Here is a 23,574-nt window from a genome sequence, read left to right on the forward strand (position 1 = left end):
GTGGTGCTTTCGCCCTTTTCCTTGCTAGTCCATCAGCCCGCTCATTGCCCTCAATTCCTTTATGTCCTGGTACCCAGATCAGAGTTATTTTATTGATGGTAGCAAGTTCTTCAAGAATGGTCTTGCATTCCATCACCAGTCTGGAGTGGCATCGGTTACTTTCCAGTGTCATTAGGGCCACCTGGCTATCAGAGCCTATGCCTATGTTCTTATTCCTGTAACCGATACATATGTTCTCCTGTGCACAACCTAAGATGGCCTCCATCTCAGCTTGAAATACAGTGCAATGTGTTCCTAGAGGTATAACTCTTGGAACCCTGTAAACAGACCCCGGCCCCTGTTCCCTCCTCCATCTTGGACCCATCTGTGAACCAGATTAGTTCCTGTTTGTGGGAAGGGCCTGGAACCGTGTCCCATTCCTCCCTTGTGTGGTACGTCACTCTAAACTACTGTCTGAAGAAGTATTCAGCTTGTTTGCCGTCCTGCCTCATTACAGTATATACAAAGCGATCACAAGAGAACAAACAATAACAGTGCTATTATAGCACAGGTCAATAATAACTAATATAACATAAAGATGTACTGTACATGCAAAGCGATGATGATAAAAGAAATATATCCTATAATATTAATAATACCTCCAACTTCTGACATTTCCCAAATGTTCTGATAGCAGCATACTACACTATCGCCTCCTAGCGGTGTGAGTTGTGCGCCTTGGTTTTCTTTCATCCATTTTGTTGGATTTTGTGTGAAATACTTTCTTCATTTTACGTTAATAAATTATAGAAATTGATAGAAATAAAAATTTTTAAAAAATCGGTAATCTATAAACAACCTGCTTACTGCTTTTTTAATAATACTTAAAAAATATATTACAGCGACTATTAACTTTGTCTTTGATGGTTTAGAAAGGTAATAAAATACTTTTGTAGATTTCACTTCATAAATTGTTATTATTAATTCTATGTATGTATCCTATAGTGGGGTCTAATTAATATCATGGGTTGTTTATTATTTATTGTAATCAGAGATGTACTTTATTTCAAATAAATCAATTTCAAATGGAAATGCAAAATGGGTATTTTCCTTTATGCATTTTAAATGCTTTTCTAAAAACCATTTTGCATTTTAAATGCTTTTCTCAATGCATTTTCCATTTTAAATGCTTTTTTGCAACATTCTTCCTACTATCTCCACTCATCTGTTTTTCATAAGCCCCAAATATCAGTCGGTCCTCAACCTCGCTATGAGAGATAATTTACATTTGTTAAGTTGCTCCCTGGTAGAAACCCTGGCAATTGAGTGATACCATTATAAAAAATACTGATTCAAATACTGAACATGGGGCCATGACGCTGTAATATTAAATGTTAGATAGCAGTTTCTATGTTTTTACGTTGGCAGCATTTGTCCCGCGCAAATTTTTTGTTGTTCATAATCTGTAGTCGTGGCATTTTTTGATTTACCATCATGTAATATGTTTGTTCTACATTGATGTCCATTATTAAATGACAAAACTGTTTAAAAATTCTATAATTATTTTAATTGTTTGACCTGAGAAACCATTTTGCATTTTCAATGCATTTTGAAAATAGGTATTTTGCATTTTGCATTTGAAATGCATTTCTAAAAACCATTTTGCATTTTGCATTTTCAAATGGAAAAGTTTTGACCCATTTCCATTTTGCATTTCAAATGGTTTTGGGTACCCATTTTGCACATCTCTGATTGTAATTAATTATTAATACCCACAATTATAACTAACCTGTCAACATATTTCGGCATCCTGAAAAACGACTTGGAGTGTTTTCGTTGTTTGTAATTATGACATCTCTAAATTGCTCGTACAGAATCCAGTTGTTGGGACATTTTTTTAATATATTTTGATTAAATACAAATAAATTCAATTTGCTGCCATTAAAAAAAAAGTCAATGTCGCGGCCAGCGTTGTTGATACTGCCAATATTTTACTGGAGTTGGACGTATTATTAATATATGGGGTATTTGATATTACTGATCTGATTATTGAGAGTTGGTTTTGTTCTTGAGAAAAATCTGCATTTTAAAATAATGTATTTGGAGTCAAGAGTGGTGTCTGTTGGCCGGGGTGATTCTTCAGTTCCTGGCTAAGCCCTTTCGTAGTGTTACAAGGATTTTGAGTTGGATAAAATAACTCTGCACCAAATGAGTATTCACTCTGTGTAAATTTGTATCATTATAATTATTTATTAAAAGTGGTAACACTCTTAGTTTATCTAGATTTCATACTCTCCTCATGTTTATTGTGATCATGCACCCGGCTCGAACGGGACTGTTCAGTTTTTCGGTATCCTGTCCCGTCTGATGCACCTGCCTACCAACTGAATGACAGGCTAGATTAGGAGACTAGTTGAGGATGACGTTTTGACCTCTCCATTAGGACTCTCGAAAAATCGCATCACACCGCAATGGGAGGGATGGATTCAAATGTCTGTCACTCCTGGATGGACTGACTCCCGGATTCCTACCCACCCCTCATACCTATTTCCAAGAACTTCCTATTCTTAAAAAGACCTTCCACACAGCATCCTCAAAGTCGACATAGACCCTTTTTAATTATTATTTTCCTCAGGGTTTCCTTCCTGTGTGGAGCTAATGTAAATAATAAAAAGTCCTGTTTTCAGAAAGTCTGCCACACGCAACATCAAATTGATTGCAAAATATTATTAACTGTACCCCGCAACGCGTTGCTGTAGCTCAGTCTGTCTATACAAATAGAGAAACAATAGCGTGTGTTGCTTTTACGTCCAACTGATGGCGCTGTTTTTCAAAAAGCATAACTTCACAGCAATCTGTGAAGAACTTTCGGAGATTTAAGATTTTGAAAAAATGAATATTTACATTTTTATTTATGTAATAATAATAATTTTTATTCCAGGATATGGGGAGGTTAGTGCAATCCCACACGTCCCATACAAATATACATATTTTTGTACAAAAGTTTTTTAAATGCAAAAATAGATAAAGAAAAATAAATTAGCAATTAAGGACAACTATGTAAGGCATGGTCTTGAGTGAGCTTGGGCCCAGCGCTCACTCAGGAGTGGCGCTTGGTATTCGTAGGCTGCGGTCACCACCATGTTGGCGGAGGCCCTTAGCCGCATCCTGGCTCCAATATATAGATAGATAGATTATTTATCGAGTGCCACATTGTAAAGCTAGTTTGAGAGAAAGACTAGAGTTATTATCATTGTTTTATTTTAAGGATTAATTGCAATTGGAGAAACGGGTTCAAAATAAATTTCAAAATATCGTTTGCATCATGCCTTTGTTAGGGAGTTTCTAAGCCCGTTTCGATGTGAACCATTTATACCAATGTCCTGCTTTGGAGCCAAAAAAATCTGATCATGTTACTCAAATATTATGGCAACCTGTCACCTTGACTGAAATTGGGAAACGAGAACTCATGGGAAGTTAAATAAAAGCTTATTAGGTTCTTTATGAGAATAATATATTAATGTAAAAAATAAAAACAACTATAAGTAATTGGTTAAAAAATAAACAAAAACATATTTTATGAACTAGATGGACACAACACAATTAGGTAAAATCAGAAGTATATTTTATATTATTTAAGTACATACCAAAGCCTGAACTGAATACTATTACATATTAACAGTGTGTAAAGATTTTGAAAAAATGTAAGTAGGTGTATCTATGTAGATAAATTCAAATAAAGACATAAGTAGGTACTTACTATTAAACATCTTAAAAGTAAAAGCTCATTGTTAATCGAGTACTTGGAGCATAGTGATACTGCATAATTAAATCTATTGGTCCCTTATGACTATAACAATAAAGTAAGTTGGTAGCCAAAATATATATTTTTAATTCCAAAACAATTATTTTATAGTTAAGTAATAAGATCACATATATACTGCAAAATGAATACATATATTCATTGTTATAAAAGTAATTTTTATACAAATTAATAATTAAAACATGAAACAAGACCTTTTAAAAATTATGGATAGTTCAACCCTGTGTAACTTTCTCGTCTGAAGAAATATTATTATATTTTAACGTATTCTAGAATAAAGAGTACACATTCTATCCAGATGTTAATTTATCTTATTTATAATATTTTTATATTGTGGTTTGAACTTTTTAGTTTTGCCAAAAAAAATTATGGTGAAAATTGGTCAATTTACATAATTAATAACATTCATAATAATGTTAGTAGGTAACAGGATTTAAAGTAAGTAGTTGCAGGTATTTTAAACTGAAAACAAATGAGTACACTTTCATATTCCTTGCCCAGTACCCAAGCTCATTCTTGCTTGGTGGTTTAATGTTCATTCAAAAATGTCCCAACATGTATGTGTACCGTCTCACTCAATGCTTTTTCGATCGATGCGAAAAAGATTCAAATTTACGATTTGACTAAGTGTCTTGGTGGTATATCTTTGGCATCTTGTGTCGAGTATGGACACAACGATGAGCATAGTTCCAAGTCAACATGTTTGATCGAGCCATACCGTTGAGCATGAATATGTGTGTACACAGCTTTAGAGTCAGGATCAATCCAGAGATAATTCTTTATCTGTGGTCAGGGTACATGATTAAAATATATATTATGCAGATCGAGGGATCAATTGTGTTTAGCTTTTGAGTGAATACCTTCCCTTGTTGTACATATGCCCCACGGATTATTAAAGTAATATTAATTTCATGTCTGCCAAGACCATACAAGGTAAAATGCTATAATAGACTTACAATAGATTGAAGATCAGTGTTTTAATGCATATAATTTAATGGCAACTTGTAATTCTAACCTAACCTAGTTTATTTTAATTATAAATGCGTACCTTCACTGAACAGAAAATGGGAAGTGTTAACGTTTTAAAACAATGAAATTGACTATTTTTCAAAAAGATTTTTGACATTTGAAAATATTTGATGAATTTCATATATACACAATAAAATTGCGGGAACACAGACTAGACAACAACACACTTCTATATCATTGGTTTAATTCGTAGACTGCATAACTCTGTTTTTCTTGAAAATAAGATTTTAATGCCATTTGGTGTAAAAATTAGTCTCGCTTTGAATAGTAAATTAGTAAAATGTCCATGGCGCCATTTTGCAGAATTAAGTAAACTTCGTTTTAAAATAGAAAGCCTTTATTTAAAATAAAATTTATAAAATGGTAGTTTCACATTCTACGAATTAAGCCGACGATATGTTTATCTTTTCAGTGGGTAGACACAGAAGTAAAAATACCCAAACTTAAAAAATAATTAGCCGTTTGTTTGTAAATACCTTCTTTGGCCGCCTGCACAGACAGGCTTGTAAATCCTATTGTTTATAAATATTTTTCGATTTGAAATCAGAAGAATAATGTTTTACATCTCCGAGTAGTGTTAAAAAATCTGTGTTAATTGTTGAAAATTTTTACCCACCAACCATTTACCCTTTCTTCCCATATTGTCGCACTTTAGTGAGACCATATTCTTTGTCCAAGAATGCCAGGTGCTGAAATAAAGGTTTTAATTTATTATGACATCTGTTATAGGCTTTTCACCTAGAGATTACAATTTGGATTGAAAAAAAAGTTATTTGTATGCTATGAAATTAATGCGTCTACTTAATTTGCAATACTTAATTTGTAAATATTTCTAAGATATGGGCACATCATACACAGATTCAAGATTTAGTACCAAGAAGTGTGCTAATTATTTAGCCAGAAAAATACTAAACATAAGAAAGAAAATTGATATTAAATGTGAGAAATAATGTGAATAAGGAACTTAGTGAATCCCATAAGGCACCCTGGATAAGTGGCTCTTTTAAAAATTTCAATGAGGCCCCAGTAATACAGAGAGGGAAAAAATTGAAAACTAATGGATGTTGCTACCAACATTTCCCAAATTTGCTTCGCTTAGGTAACTTTTCCCTTTGCGATTATTATTGACTACGAGATAAAGAATTAGACAGTCAAATGGTATCCTTACTTCTGAAAAATCAAAACACGGATCCTCTTCCTCCGAGTCTGATGGGATCTGGAAGAATAAAATTTGTTAATGTCAGCAAAATATTTTAAATATTAAATTTCAGTGTCACATGACGTATCTCTACAAATGTTTCCACCGAATTTACATGCAACCCATAGCCCCTAAATCTTATGGTTTAGCCACTGAGAGCCCCGTTGCAGGTTGTAATCATTATTTTTGATACACGTGACATTTATGAGAAAAGGGGAGAGGTTACAATGGATCTATCCTTATCCCAGGGGACACCGCTGGGGTGGACCTTCTATTTCTCTAGATACTCTTTCGTGGGACCAAAAATAGACCATTCAAACAAAAAACTAGGGCCTTTGAGGAATCTAGTGGGAGTAGAGAGGAGAGGCCACCTTGGTGGACTCTTCCCTTGTGGGGCCTTCAGGGAGCCCAAACAAGGATGGTCTTTCGATGGATCGTACAGAATCTTCCAGGGGATCTATATGCAGGAAAACAGGGACCCTTAAGAGTAAGGGTTTAGTAACAAACTCAAAATCCGATTTAATAAATGAATAAAAATGGATCTATCATTATTCATCTATTAATGAATCTTCGATATTTCATGGTCGATGGTGTTACTAACTTGTGTACTATCTTGCTGACGTTTGTCAAATTATAAAAGTAATTACATTTAAATGACTGATGTGTCGATTTAAAACAATTGAAAGGCAGGTACTCACGGTGGAAGTAGATCGGGCAACGTTTCGCTGATATCCACCAATTGGACGCTGTGAAAACAAAACTGTAATAATCATTTTTGCATACAATTTTGCAATATTATTATTTTAGTCTTCTCTTACATGTTTCGCTCATGGCACAACATTAGATTGGTTTAGGTAATTATTCAAAAGAACGAATGACAACGGGAACATAATACTTGAAGTATGTTTAGAGTGGAACCTGTTTGTGTCGAATACCTTTCTTAGGAAATGAGAGGTCAATTATTGATTTTGTAGTAATTGACTCTAGGTTGAGAGCCGTTACCGAGGACAAGAGTTTTCAGAGGGGCTGAGGTCGAAACTGACCACTTTCTTGTAGTGTCGAGAGTAAACCTCTTTCGCGGTTGGCGCTCTAAAGTGAAAACGGTAATTTTATTTTTTTTATTTTTTTTTATAGTGAATACCTCACAAGAGTCCCAACTGCTCCCGTCTGGACCCAGTGAGACTATGGCATCCCCAATTGGGGGATGTTGTGAGGCTGAAGGTAAGTGGGGAAGGGAAAGAGGAAGGTGGGGAAGTACCTGGCTATTCAGATCTAGTCACTAAACACGGCTAAAGCCATTTGGAGCAACGTTTCAATTCTGAATGGTGGTCTTACACCAGGGCGATACTGGTAGTATCTTCCACTCTGGAACGTGCAGCAAATATGCTATATATTATTTTAATTAATTAATTGTGAAATAACACAAATTAATCAAATAAAATTTATTTGCGCACGCCGGGTTCGAACCCGCGACCTTCGGAATGGCAGTCCAATGCGTTACCACTGGACTATGCCGGCCGTCATAACTCCAACAAGAGTCAAAATAGAAAAACGATAAAGTGAAACTTGAAAAAATCTTTCACAGATCTTGAAAATTTACTTTGAAATATGAAGAATTGTTCAAATTCTCCGAAACAACCCGTCCTAAGTTGTTTTGGAAGGAAGTCAAAAGGTCCCGATGTGGCCCAGAAAACGGAAGCATGAAAGTGATAAAATCGAAAGATGGAAAAATGTCAACGAATGAGGAAAAAATAAAAGAGAGATGGATGAAGTATTTCGAGGAAGTCTTCGAAAGCGAAGTGAATGACAGTGATTCCAGCGGCGAATCAGATATGAATGATGATGGAGTGAATTTAACCGAAATTAGCATGGATGAGATAGAAAGATCGATTAAATGTAGTAAGGCTGTCGGTTTCGACAATATTGCTGCTGAATACTTTAAAGGAGGTAGCCGTATAATTCTGACATGGTTGTGCAATCTTTTTAACCAATGTTTAAAGGAGGGTTACACGCCTTTAGATTGGAGAAGGGCTGTGATCATGCCATTATACAAAGGTAAATGGTCACGTATGGAATGTGGGAATCATAGGGCTATTAGCCTGCTAAGTTCAGTTGGCAAACTGTATGGTAGAATTTTGATTGAAAGAGTAAGAAAGGAAACAAAGGATAAAATATGGGATGTGCAAGGTGCTTTTATGAGTGGAAGGTTGTACATGGACCAGATCTTCTCATTGCGTATGCTCACTGAGAAGTTTCTGGCAAAAAACCAGAAACTTTTCTGTGCCTTTGTAGATCTACAAAAAGCATAGGACCGAGTCGACGGGAAAAAGCTATAGAAGGTGTTAATGTCCAAGTATGAAGTGAATACAAATCTGACTCAGGCAATTGCGTCTCTGTATGAGGGAAGCGTTGCATGTGTTAGGGTAAACTGTGGTTTTACGGGGTGATTTGTCACAAAAGGTGTTAAACAAGGCTGCATAATGTCACCGTGGTAATTCAAACTATAATTATTATTATATTATAATTGTATGCAAGAATTGAAAGAGGTGGGATTGGGCGCGAATTTGAGTAATCTGAAAGTATGTTGCCTGCTGTATGATGATGATGCGGTGCTGATTGCTAATAGTATGGATGATCTACAGTCTCTCGTGTCTAGGATGAATTAAGTATGCATGAAAAATGAGTTAATGATGAATGTAAGTGAGTCTAAAGTAATGGTGTTTGAAAGAGAGAGTACAAAAACAGTGAGCAATATAGTTGTGAATGAGGAATACTTGGAGCAGGTGGATGAGTTTGTGTATTTAGGAAGTATGTTTACGAGAGATGGGAAGGCTGACAGAGATATTGAAAGAAGGGTAAATGCAGGTAATTCCGTTAATGGAGGACTGAACGCAGTTGGCGCTAACAAAAAAATGTCCAAAGAAGCGAAGTTAGCTGTCCACAACGGAGTGCTGGTACCTACCTTGATGTATGGAAGTGAGCCATGGAACTGGCAAAGAAAGGATGAAAGTAGATTGAATGCTGTTGAAATGAGATTGTGTGGTAAAACCATGTTGTGAGGAATGTGGAGATCCGCAAAGAGTGCAAGGCTGATGTAAGCGTAATGAGTAAGATTAAGAAAGGGAAGCTTAGATGGTTTGGGCATGTAGAGCGAATGAGTGAAGATAGGAGTGTAAGGAGGATATATGATGCAAATGGGAATGGTAGTAGAAGTCGGAGACGCCTGAGGAAGACATGGCATGATCAAGTGAATCAGATACTCGAGTCAGGTCATGTCAAGAGTCAGAATAATAGAAGAGTATGTATGAGACGATGTATGAATGTGAATGAAGCAAGAAGTGTGTGCCAAGACCGAGTTGTTTGGCGGTCCGTCCTCTCTGCCTACGGCATGATGGTTAGTTAGTTAGTTGGTTAGTTAGAATTTCTGTTTCATAACTTTTGTTCATTTACATATTTCACATGGTTGATAGCCCGGTCGCATGGTGGGGACACTCAACTAGTGGGCAGTCAAGTCGAGTTTGGTACTCACAGTAGGTACCAACTTTTCCCCCCATTCTGCACATTTGTTATACTGTGTTTAAAAGTTTTTCAAATTAAATTTTAATAAAAATTATTCATAATACCTGTTTCTTGGGGTAAACAGCGATCTTGCATTTAATGCAGCTCTGGCTGGTGTTCGCTCGAGATGACTTGGAGATCCACTTCCTCTTGCACTTGGGGCACATGTATTCTCCCAGACATATCTTCTTCCCTTGATACGGGGTCTTCGCAGACTCGTTGCCCTGCGACTAAAAACAAAAACTTTAAAAAATATATATATTTTACAATTTTTTTTTTTATTATCGGTAGGTAGCTTCATACTAATAGGTAGCTACTACATATTTAACCACTTGGGTGATTTTTTTAAATATTCTTCACAAGACAACAAACAACCATAGTCTTTTTGAGAGACGAGCCTGACACGTTCAAAGTTATGCTATCTCCTTTTGTATTATGTTGAGAAATACAATTTAAATAGTCTTAGAAAGAGAGAATACCCCGCTTTCAGATTTCATTCAAAAATTTACCGTAAACGCTCCCAAAAAATTAAGAACCATGAAACATTTATCATTTGAAAAATATTTGTCAAGGTTTGCATATTTTTTTTTATTTAAAACGAAAAAGTAACGAAGTGACAGTAACTTTTATAATACCTACCCAAGCCAAAAATTTTTTTTAGACTGACTTCACACAGGAGGCCCTGAGGAAAATAATTTCCCTCGAGAACTCTGGGGATTCTGTATGTAGGGTCTCTTGGAGAAGGGGAAAGGGGTGAATGTGGTCTTGAAGAGACCCATGTTGTAGGAGGGAAGAAACACAGGCCAGCAAATCATTCCACAGCCGAGCTGTTGAACTCAAGAACGAGTCGTAGAAGCGACCCGCTCTCAAATGTCAACTGTATACATATGTTGGGATGTGACAAATGTCAACTGTATACATATGTTGGGGGCGCATTTGGCGAGTTTCCCGATTATGCAGTGTGCCGTGGTGACGAAAGGATCAATGACGCTAGTTCCTTGGAGCATCTTCCATTGCAATACCGGTAGAACGAGGACAGAATACCTACCTGATGCCTGTGCTCTTAAGATTGCAATTCGCTCGTTAAGATAGGGGAATCTATCAAACGGACCGCCGTTTCTGAACAGAGTCAAGGGTTTTTTTCAGGTATTTTGGGGCACCAGAGGTGGCTGCCAAATTCAACAGTGGATCTCTTGCGATTTATACAGGGTCAGCAGTTGTGTACTATTATAGTATCTGCGGGCCCTGTACAGTTGTGTGAAGCTAACTCGACTCTGGCTTCGATGGAGCCTCCGTGCTTGAGCTGGTCACTTAGAGTTACACCAAGCATATCAATGGAAAGTATGTTGGGAAGATTGCCTCCATTGAAGGAGACTAGATTGTCATTTCGATCCCTTTTAGACGTAATCAGACGTGCTTGGGTCTTTGAAACATTAAATTCGACTAGGTTATTCTTACCCCAAAAGGAAACCCTCTCGAGGTAACCGTCCATTCTCAGCTTCAAAACCCTCCGTTGAGTGTACTTTGTGTATCTTTTGGGGGCTTGTCAAACAAAAAGCAAAGTCGGATACAGAACTGATCCCTGTGGGATGCCAGCATTTATTGAGTGTGAGGAAGAGGTGAAACCATCAGCAACCTTCCGAATCGACCTTTCCCTCAAAAAGTCGACAATCCACATACACAAGGATGCGGGAAGTCATTGAGAAGGCACTGTGATTGACTGAGGATCGAACCTTCTTCCCCAGGGACTGGAGCCAACCGCGTTAACAACTGAGTCAAATCCCATTTGGATAGGGTAGGACCGACATTTATTTTGTATATTAATTGCTGTATGCTGTATGAAGTATGAATGTCATCCAATTTCAGAGAAAGTCGTACATGTCCGCTTGTGTACCTAAGCGTGATTTTTTTTAACCATCAATTTATCTAGGTGGGGGCAGCTGCCCTGACATACAATTCTAAAAAAAATTGATCACAAAAATTTTAGGAAATGGATAGTTGAATTGCAATCATTTTCCGACATCGACCACAATTTTTTAAAAATTTAGCGACTCCACATGAATCACCATGGCTATTACACCTATTCAGTTTTTTTTAGTAATTTATTACTGGAGAAACTCCTGAAAAATCACTGGATCAGTGATGTGATGTTTATGGAAATTTCCCTATATGAGGGAAGAAAAATATTTTTTAGGGAAAGGGGACAAAGCATAAAAATTATGGAAATTCCGAAATGAGGTCAAATTGGTAAAAATGAAGAAATCTCAAATATTCTAGAGAAATTTGGATATATTATTATGTGGAAATTTTCCGGGGTAACAGGATACGAAAATATTGTGGGGAATTATTTTTCTCTGAAATTCCCTAGCCACACCCCCCCCCCCCCCCATGGATTTACCTCACTCAGACCTATTCTGAAATCTAGGTAAAAATTCGGTTAAAAATTAAAATTAAAAATAAAGTTAAAAATCCAAAGAAAAAAATCGGTTTGAAATCTCGAAAAAATATATATTATAGCGAGCCGCGGCGGTAAGCGCCGTTTGTTCCTGGATGGTTCCTGGTAAGTTATTTTTTTACGAAAGCACATTAATTTCATTTATGGAAGAAAAATTTATCGCGTTGTACAATACTTTACAGGTTGGTACCCATTTTAAAATGTTATCATTTTCACATCACGCAACACATAGGTAGGTAGATACCTACCCAAATCAGTTCGAATTTCGAAAAAGGCGTAAATATTATTAAGAAAATAAGCAGGTAAATAATAATTAAATATTACCTCGGCGCAGTTCTGAATGTAGTGCCCCTTGCAGTGGCAGAGGTGGCACGTGTAGTCGGGCGGCGGCGTGCGGGGGCGGCTGATGGTGCGCAGCTCCTGTACTAGCGCGCGCTCCGACTCCGCGTGCTCCACGTTGGGCACGCACCACCAGTGCAGCACGAACAGCCCCGTCGATTCCAGGTCCTCCGGGGCCTCCAAGGGCGGGGACCAGTTGGACGGCTTCTCCTGGAGTCATGGAACAAATGGTTAGGCAAGTACAGTTTCACAATAAAATTTTCACTTGATAGGTACTATGGCAACATTGTTATTCTTTGGATGTAATGGTTTCATTAATATATTCAAAATTTAAAAACAAATAAAATAAAAAAAAATTAAACTCTTTCAGCTCAAATATTATTGTAAATCTCCTGAAAATCTTCATAGATATAAATTTCCATGTGAAAAAGAATACAGCTACAGCAATACATTTTTAGCTACTGTTATGTCCTACTAATGCACGAAGCCCAACACATTGGGCCAACGTTGGCGCCAAACCGCAAAATCCAAATCCAAAAATCAAATCCTTACATTTCTCCCCGAAAACAACATAAAATTTTGTGTTTCTTTCGAAAATGATCAAATCCAATATTTTTTCTTGAATTTTTTTGATGTTACCTAACACTCAATTGTTTCTATACTGGTTACTGGTACTCTGGTAGAGTTTGGCGAACTAAAGAGTGCCATTGGCCCTTCTTGTACTTTGTAGTACCGCGCAGCTTTGCCGAAGTTATTGGCAATGTTTCTGAAATCTAGAATGGTGATCGTGATTGGTGTTTTGTTTGTTCGCTCGACTCTGCCTGGGTAAATATCCGAAACACTATCTAGCCAATAAATAAATTCTTTAGAACTTTGTAAAAAAAAATTGAAAACAAAAATTGGCAAAAATTAGTTAAAATTTAAAATTATATTCTGAATATGAAATATAAGGTCGACGAAAATTACGTAAAATAATCAGGTCCCAATCCAATGGCCGAGTGGTTAGAGGCGTTGTCCCGGTAAGACAGAGATCCTGGGTTCGATTCCCAGTTGAGACGATTACCTTCTTATTTTTCTATTTCGACTAGATTTATTAGTACCATATTCTTTTTCCAAAATAAAATACCTATACTTTTTATGAAAAATAATCTCAAGGGCTGTTTTTTTTTTTTTTTTTTTTACAGTAATACCACACAAGAGTCCCAACTGCTCCCGTCTGGAGCCAGTGAGACTATGGCATCCCCAATTGGGGTATGTTGTGAGGCTGAGGGTATTGGGGAGGGGAGGGAGATGGGGAAGAGGAAGGTGGGGAAGTACCTGGCTATTCAGATCTGGTCACCAAACACGGCTAAAGCCATTTCAAGCAACGTTTCAATTCTGAATGGTGGTCTTACACCAGGGCGATACTAAGAGTATCTTCCACTCTGGAACGTGACGCAAATATACTATATATTATTTTAAATTAATTAATTGTGAAATAACACAAATTAATCATAATCAAATAAAATTTATTTGCGCACGCCGGGTTCGAACCCGCGACCTTCGGATCTGTAGTCAAAAGCGTATACCACTAGACCACGCCGGCCGTCCTGTTAGGCGTTAGGTATTATCAACACCTTGGCGCCTTGACAATAGGGTATATGCAGTGTATATAATATAACTAAAGGTGAATATCGTTCTTGAAACCATTTATTTTTATTTTTAAAGGTGTTTGAAAATTCACATACCAATAAACGAGACACGATTGACTGGCGAGATTGTGACGTCACAAAATCCTCACGTCAAGTTGCTTCTAGGTGTTTTTGGTCCCGTTGCCCGTTTGATTGCTATAACCGTTTAGTTACGCATTCTAAACCGATTTTTTTATAAAAACATGTAAATATCTACAATCATGACAGATAGTGATTTACTATAAAGACTGTCCGATAATTTGCCAAAAATAGACGCGATCATGATGGCATCATTCTTCTCACAAATTGAGTTTTTGGTGAACTTTTACCAACAACTATCTTTTTTTAAGTGAAAAGTGATCATCCTTTCGGACTCCAACTGGACTTCGAGATACGTCACAAGCTTGCGAGTGGGCTGATGCGTTTTTTCACGAAAATTGCTTGTACGGGCAAACCTTGCTAAGCATATATTTTCAACGAACCTTGGTATTCGATAATGCAATGTGATAGAGTAAGAAAGGTATTTTTAATATGCGCTGTAAGTTAGTCTACCTAGAATCTAGGTGGATACCTTGCAAAGAATTCTGAGTTCGAGAATAGGATGTGTTGTTTAGTCCTTGGCAATCGTGAATTTATTAATGTAGTCGTGGCACCAACATTTACCTACACCTAATACCCTATAATATTAATAAGACGTCCAACTCAAGTAAAATATTGGCAGTTTCAACAACGCCGGCCGCTAGAAGCGCTATTGTAGCATATTGACGTTGACCTTCCTTTCAATGGCGGAAAATTGAAGTTATTTTGTACTTGGTAGCGGTGTTTTGCTCATTCTAATTTTCATTTTGATCAACGTTGATAAAAAAAATGTTTTTAAATATTTATGACTTTATTAGAACTTACAAAACTAGATTTAAATAGTGTAAATTTGCATGATTTTTTTTTTAATTGCCGGCAACCCGGGCATTTATTACAATAACATGATCAATATTACAAACATGAAATTAGTAACCCGCCTCACTAGAAGATTTATGTTCTCGATATTTGATTTATTTTAAAATAACTATTTAAATTTCCTCATTATAGCTTACATTAATAGAATTAATGATAATAATTCGTAAATGAAGCAAAAAAGTGAAATCTACAAATAAATAAAGTAAAGAAAATTTCTAACAATTATATAGGTGGGTATTTTAGTACTTTTCTAACCATCAAAGATAGAGTTAATTAGTTACGAGCAATAAAAAACAATAAGGTTCTATGTAGGTTGTGTAATTTTTTCAATTTCTATCACTCTTCTTCTTCTTTCGTATGGCGGGGGGGTTAGAGGGGGACATCTAGGTCTGCGAGCCAGTCTAGGGCCTCAAGCGTCGCCATGTGGACCTCATCAATCCCGCCGGGGAATGAATGGAGCGGGCATTCATTGACCACATGTTCGGTGGTCTATCACATTCTATCATTTATTAACGTAAAATAAAGAATTCATATAAAATTCATTAAAATTTATGAAAAAAATCATAACTAACGCCGCTAGGAGGCGCTAGTGAAGCACGCTGCATTCAGAATGTATGGGTCAGAAGTTATCATTAATGGGTATCATTAATATTATAGGATATTTGCCTAAACCCTAATGTATTAAAAAATACGTCCAACTCAAATAGTAGCAATATCAACAACTCTGGCCGCTAGAGGCGCTAATGTAGCATATGGACTTTGGCATTCCTTTCAATGGCGGCAAATTAAATTTATTTAGTACTTGGTGGAGGTGTTTCGCGATTTTAAATTTATTCTGACCAATCTTGATAAAAAAATATGAGAATGTTTCAAAAATTATATTATAGATCTAATAGAGAGAGTACAGAGTTAATTAATAATAATAATAATACCAAGAACTTTAAAGGTGCTAAGCGTATCAACGTTAAAAATAAAAAGAGAAAGGGGTGACTTGATTGAGACTTTCAATATTTTATCTGGGCCCTGGCATTCAAGTAATCTTTTCCATCAACAAAATATAAATATCCGTGACACTAAAAAAATAATAATTAAACATGTTTAATCCTAGGAAACACTTCCTTGCAAATAGAGTGGTGGATGTATGGAACAAACTTCCACAACATGTCATCAATTCTACTAATGTAAACCAATTTAAAGTTCGAACGGATTTTTATTTGGAGAGAAGAGAGGGTTAACTAATTTAAAAAAAAATCAATTACTGTTCAACTTATTATGAAATCAAGAATAAGCGCATCAGCAGAATGCTGCCTGCTCAGTAAATAATAATAATTATTAATTAGGTTCTGAGTGTGCAGTTTACGGATGTAATAATTGCAAACAACAAAAAGACTCAAAGCAGTTTTCAGGATGCCAAAAAAGTTGATAGGTTAGTCGGTGAAATATGATAATATGAGTTCGCTAAATCCCAACAAATAAAATGTTTTTTTAATTATTAATTTATTGATCACGTAAAAGATGGATTATACCATGTGTTATAAATTATAAAAAAATTAAGGTAGTTTCAGCAAAGCTGTGTTGGTTGAGTTCCATGTAGAATTCTAGAAGCTAAAAATCACTGTCAATATTGATTTTCTCAATTTATATTCTTTTCCGAATTTATGTCCGGGTTAAATCTTCCCCATAGGAAAAACTAAACCCTTACACACACTTTTCCACAAATGATCATCTAGTCAATCAACATTATGCAAGTGCATTATATAAGCAAAATAAATAGAAAACAATGCAAGAACAACACGTCAACTCACCAGAGATCAAATGGGAAAATAATTCACCGACTCCAGATATTTTCATATCAGAGGGTTCGGCTCGGTAGAACTCCTAGCAGGGCCTATAAATTCTACTGATCCCTCAACATAAATATTTTTAAAAAATTTCGTTGTCCTACATGTATTTAAAATGACTGATTTTTGCATTTTTTATATATATTTTTTTTGATAGATCTAATACGCCTAAATTTTTAATGAGAGAGCTAGGTATAATAATATTAATATTATAATACTTTTTTTTGTAAAATTTTTCGTATAAGTATTTTATGAGTATTTCTAATGGTGACCGGATAAATTATCAAAATGATAATTCATCACATCTTATAAGTTATATAAAGTCATGGAAAGTGATGAAACAAAAACTTTAGTAACTGGGTTAAGTAGGTTAGGTTAGGTTAGGTTAATTTTTTTCTCATCTTTTCTAATCGTTTTTAAAGGTGTGTTGAATTGTCGTTGTGTTGAAATATCATGGAACCTTTCTAATATAAGTATTTGATTACCTTTCGGAACCATCAAAGACAGAGCTAATAGCAGCTTTATTTGCAAGGCGTACAACAGTCCCAACTGCTCTTAAAGGGGGTGTTGAGGGAGAGTTGAGTGAGAGTTGAGGGAGGATGGGGCGGGGCTGAGGGAGGTTGGTGTGTTGGAGTGGGGGAGTGAGTGGTGGTGGGGGGGAGTAAGAGGAGAGGGGTGTGAAATGGGGTGACGAAGTGGTAGGCCAGGATTTTAATTTTATTTTGTATTATGAGGATACCACACAATAGTTCCTACTGCTCCGAACCGCCTGAAGCCACTCGAGTGACTCAATAATAGTCAAAGAACAGTAATACTTGCAGTTGTATGACGCGTTTTAGAGTAATCATACGAACTCATTCTGATATCGTGTTCTACCCAACACTACTACAAACTGATTCATTTGCTTTGTTGTTTTACGCTAAACGTAAAAGTGAGTTGAGAAAATAAAGGTGCAGCCCCAAAGACCCATTGTTTTTCATTGCGGAAGCCTCCAACTCCGTGGAAGGCCTACGAGAGTAGGTGTTGTATATGTTATGTATTTTTGATCCTTGACAACTGCCACAACACCTAACGATCTTAATCAGCCCTATTTATGCAAGTTCAAATTCGGGGCGCAGAGGTTGTATAAACCACCAAATCCAACTTCTGACATTTCCCATACATTCTGATGTCAGCATGCTACTCTAGCGCCTCCTAGCAGCGTGAGTTTTGCGCCTTGGCTTTCTATTGATTTTATACACGACCTTACAGGTTTTTTGCCCATCCATAAAAATATTAAAGCGTCATTTAACTCTGTCTTTAGTGGTTTAGAGCAGTGGCGGCTCGTGACTTTTGGGTTACTAGAGTGTTAATATTACAAAAAATGGCTTAATTGATGTTGTTGTAGCTGAAAATGATTTTTTATTTTTTTTTGAAAAATTGATTTTTTGTATGAAGATTTTCAGGAATACCGTGCGGCGCACGGCTATACTGAAATTTCCTGAAAATCTTCATAGAAAAAATCGATTTTCTAAAAAAAAAATAAAAATCGTTTTCAGCTATAACAACATCAGAAATGCCATTTTTTATAATATTAGCACTCTAGTACACCCAAAAGTCACGAACCGCCACTGGTTTAGAGAGGTAATAAAATACCTTTTTCTTAATTTCTTATTTGCAGATTTCACCCTTTTGTTTAACATAAATGTAACAATTAATATTGTTGTTAATTATATGTATGTACGCTTTAATGAGGAATAATTAATGTTATAGATGGTATTTATTTGTAATTAATTATTTATTATTACTTCAATTCCGATTCCCACAAGTATAACTACTTGTTAACGTTATTTTGCATCCTGATAAACAACTTGAAATGTATTTATTGTTTGTAATTAATAAATCCGTTAACTTCACACAGAACCTACCTTTTTAGACATTTTTATCCATATTGATCAAAATACAAATTAGAAAACTCCAAACACCGCCACAAAGCAACAGATAAATTCAATTTGCCGACATTACAACGAATGTCAATATGCTACACTACAGCCTCTAGTGGCCAATATTTTATTAGACTTGAACGTAATAATAAAAAAATAAATAAATATATGCCATAGAAATGAAAATAAGTAGACAAGGTAGGTAGGTAGCCAGGTTCTGTTTACCGAGCAGAAATTAAATAAATTAGATTTAAAGAGCTTTCGACGTTGGAGGAATGAATAGAACCATCAGCTTGGACGTTGGAAGAATGAATAGAATCACCAGCTCGGAAGATGGAGGAATGAATAGAACCCTCAACTTGGGATATTTCAAATTCTCACCACGTTAATATTTTGATTAACATCAAAAAATAATTGTCAAATTATCAATATTTTCCCAAATTTTTCATTTAGGTGCAACACGTAGGTACATTATAAGCAGGGCCGGCCCTGTGCGGGCGCAATTGGAGCATACCGCTCCGGGTGCCAAATTGTCAAGGCGCCAAGGCTCTGATAACTCACACCTAACAGTCCTAACAAAACGTACTTGCGATTATTCTTCACAAAAAGGGCGCTACACAAAAATGCAAATCACCCGAATATTATTGATTCTAGTGATCACATACCTGGGAGTCTATTGGCAAAACCAAGAGACGTCAAAATTTTACTGGCGCCGTTTGGCTCAGATTATAAGCGGCTAAGGGGATGAAATGTATAGTAAATTTTATAATCACTTCTAGGAGCAAAGCAAATTCCAAAATACGTCAATAAACAAACAAATAAGTAATAAACAAATACCTGTAGATAAACATGAATACTCACATCACACAAAAATATCTTCATTGGAGCAAAAAAACATATCTAACAAGGAACTACAAATACAACATGCGGGCGAAAAAGTTTCCTATACTATGGTATTAAACTCTACAGCAAAATCCCACTCTCATTCAAAACTCACAACAATATTATAACATTTAAATCTCAAATAAAAAGCTGGATACAAACGTAGAAGATATATTGACACTAAATACAAAATTTTTCGAAGAAAACTTCTTCTAACTGCTTTTCACTTTGTGATGGCATTATTTATTTTTTTATTAAAACACAAATAACTTTGTTTACATCACTTTATTTCGATACAAAATCTCAACATGTTTCATGAACCAAGTTCACTTCATCAGGAGCACAAGTATACTAAAGTTATAATTAAAATTAGGTCTAGAAAGAAGAGGTAGAAGGAGCGGGGAGGGGTAAGGGTGGGGGAGGGTTATTCAAAGTAGAAATTAAAATGTCATTAGACGGGAAAGACCGGGTAATTGGGAAAATATTTAAAATGGGGTTTATAAATTTTTTTTGTTTATTAATAATATCTGCTTTCATATTCACGTGTTTTCTTATTTCTAAGATTTCAAAATTATTGATTTGAGATACCTTGTAACCAGAATGTAGTATTTTAAAACCTGAATTAATATCGAAAGTATGGTCGTTATTTAATAAATGATCCGCAAACTCTGATTCACAGTTTCCCTTTAAAGCCCTAAGATGTTCTTTAATTCTGATCTCAAAGTTTCTATTAGTTTTTACTATATAAAAGGAATTACAATCATTACAGTTGAGTTTATAAACACCTGATTTTTTAGTTTGACTATCAATATCTTTATTATTAAGAATATATTGTTTCTTAAAAATGTATATTGTTGGAAGAGATATGTGGACGACATTTTTTGCATTTGGTTAGGAACAGAAAGACAATTGAACATGTTCTTAAACTTTTTAAATAAAATACATAAAAATATTCAATTTACATTAGAAATAGGTATAGATAAGAGTTTAAATTTCTTAGATTTAAATTTAACAATAATAGGTAATAAAATAGATTTCAATATTTTCCGTAAAGATACGTACACTGATATTGTCATACATAATTCATCAAATCATCCCTTTTCTCAAAAAGTCGCAGCTTTCCATTCTATGCTTAATAGATTAATTTCGATTCCTTTGTCGGATCCTAATTATATCTCAGAATTAAATATCATAAAACAAATAGCATCTAATAACGGCTATCCTAATAAATTGATAGATGAAATACTAAATAAAAAAATTAAACATAAATTCTTTAAACTTTATATTTATCCTATTTATAAAGATACAAACAAACAATGGCGTAGAATTCTATTTGTAGATAATGATACTTCCAAAATTATAAATAAAAACATCCCCTTCACTATTCAACCGGCGTTTTATACGAATAACAAATTTAAAAAATATATTCTTAATAATAAATATATTGATAGTCAAACTAAAAAATCAGGTGTTTATAAACTCAACTGTAATGATTGTAATTCCTTTTATATAGGAAAAACTAATAGAAACTTTGAGATCAGAATTAAAGAACATCTTAGGGCTTTAAAGGGAAACTGTGAATCAGAATTTTTTAGTTTCTTTAGTTTATTATATCAGCTAAACAATAGTAAAAAAAAAAATGTCGTGGTATAACTGAAAGTATACTAGATTATGAATATACATTTGTATTACTTTACCAACAGAATTTCTTCAATTCAGTTTCATTTTCAAATTCATTTTCTTGTTTTTATCTATTAATATTTCTTTAGTTTATTATGTCATCTAAACAATAGTAAAATATGTCGTGGTATAACTGAAAGTATTCTAGAATATGAATATACATATGTATTATTTTAACAACAGAATAGTCAACACTATAATTTACTATAATTTACATGTAAAAACATTATCATATTGGAATGTCCTAAAACGGGCAATCGCCTAGTTGGACATTTTAAGTTCATTAATTGTATTATGTAATATTTACAAACAAACAATAAATAAATACATAAATAAATAAATAAATAAAATAAAAAGAATTTGCGGATCATTTATTAAATAACGACCATACTTTCGATATTAATTCAGGTTTTAAAATACTACATTCTGGTTACAAGGTATCTCAAATCAATAATTTTGAAATCTTAGAAATAAGAAAACACGTGAATATGAAAGCAGATATTATTAATAAACAAAAAATTTTTATAAACCCCATTTTAAATATTTTCCCAATTACCCGGTCTTTCCCGTCTAATGACATTTTAATTTCTACTTTGAATAACCCTCCCCCACCCTTACCCCTCCCCGCTCCTTCTACCTCTTCTTTCTAGACCTAATTTTAATTATAACTTTAGTATACTTGTGCTCCTGATGAAGTGAACTTGGTTCATGAACCATGTTGAGATTTTGTATCGAAATAAAGTGATGTAAACAAAGTTATTTGTGTTTTAATAAAAAAAAAAACTAAATACAGACTGAAACCGAGACCACTTAACTGCACTAAAAACACCATGTATTATATTTACAATTATTTCAGAAAAAACACTACATAATATTTTTATGATTACTTCATAAAAATATTATGTAGTGTTACTACTAAATTTTAATGATATGTAAATGAAATCCTCAGCACGGGAGATTTGTGAGGATATCATTATCTCTATTTGTAACAAAATGGGGAGGTTATAATCGGAAGATTATAAGATGATTCACCAATTTTAGTTCCAAATAACAATAACCTTACGCAGGCCCTCATCCAGTACTGAAGCTATGTGAATGTTATAAAATATTAATTTAGAAGCATCGTGTTATATCTGTATCTCTTTATAGGTGGAGCCTAGAAAGTCATATTTATACAGCGCCCTTGAGGTGATTTATCACAAAAACGTACAAATTATCCAACTACTATTAAATACTTATTTCATAGGCACATACCCGGTTAATATATTCCATCTGTCCGATCCGGTACATAGCGACTTATGTTTCAGGAAAATCGGGCACTGAAAAATCGCACTGAAAAGTTTGTAGTTTATTTCGTCAAGTTGCCAATGACAGTTGCGCGATTCCGTGAAAGAAAACGAACGAGAAATCAGAGAGAAGCTATATACGAAATTGACAAACGCACTTGTTGAACAAATTGGGTTTTGTGGTTGAACGCGCGAAGTAGAACTTTACAAGTGATCGACGTCCGGCGGACTAACGCCTAGCAACTACTTCGGAAGAAGGAAGATTTAGTAATGAATTGCACCACTAGTGACAAGTGACCCGTCCACTTGCAAGCCTTTGTTTTCAATTCCCACCGATCCGTTCGTCTCCTTCGCACCCGTAACGGTAAACATCTACTCCATTCGCAGCATCTCTTTCTGAATGCAATAATAATTTATGAGAACTCACCTAAAGCTTCGATTCCTGAAATTGTTCTATTCATTAAAAAACTGAATGTTTTGGGTTGGTGAATTTTGCCTGAATGAGGTGGTATTATGTAATGATCTAGAAGGTACCTATATTACCTATCTACGTGATTTTTTATATTGATAATAATATTTGGGTAAATTGTATAGCGCCAATTTTGTGAAAAATCTTAGTGTATCTTAAAACCTGACCTTGTTTTCCACATGGTGTGGAAAAAAAATTGAGTGAACGAATACAATAACTTCTTCAAATACAGCAATCTGATTTTGTGGCACCATTTTAATAAAAAATAATAATCACTTTTTTTAACCACTTTCATTGATATGACATGTTTCGTAACCAATGCTCACATCATCAAGGTTTACTTAAAACTAAATTACAAATATAGACATAAAGATGTAGTTGTAGAAGGAATGAGAAAGTTGAGGGAAATTTTACAATTAAAACAATTTTGTAAAATACTATAATACTAATGGTATCGATTTAGATAGATTGTAGATTTTAAATTAAAAA

The 23,574-nt window shown here is 34.9% G+C and overlaps 1 protein-coding gene across 1 annotated transcript; it reads right to left on the bottom strand.

Annotated features, from left to right (window-relative positions):
* Positions 1-3,863: 3,863 nt before the first annotated feature.
* Positions 3,864-22,859, bottom strand: LOC149426850 (uncharacterized). Its single transcript, XM_089633688.1, has 6 exons — positions 22,585-22,859; positions 12,367-12,591; positions 9,653-9,817; positions 6,728-6,775; positions 6,000-6,047; positions 3,864-5,520 (listed from the first exon to the last, which is right to left on the bottom strand). The coding sequence occupies exons 1-6, from the start codon at positions 22,618-22,620 to the stop codon at positions 5,455-5,457; spliced, it is 588 nt and encodes a 195-aa protein (XP_089489814.1). The 5' UTR covers positions 22,621-22,859; the 3' UTR covers positions 3,864-5,454.
* Positions 22,860-23,574: the final 715 nt, after the last annotated feature.

The sequence above is a fragment of the Hesperophylax consimilis genome, chromosome 1, assembly GCF_061612785.1.
Source record: "Hesperophylax consimilis isolate HC1 chromosome 1, BYU_Hcon_1.0, whole genome shotgun sequence".
NCBI classification, from domain to species: domain Eukaryota; kingdom Metazoa; phylum Arthropoda; class Insecta; order Trichoptera; family Limnephilidae; genus Hesperophylax; species Hesperophylax consimilis.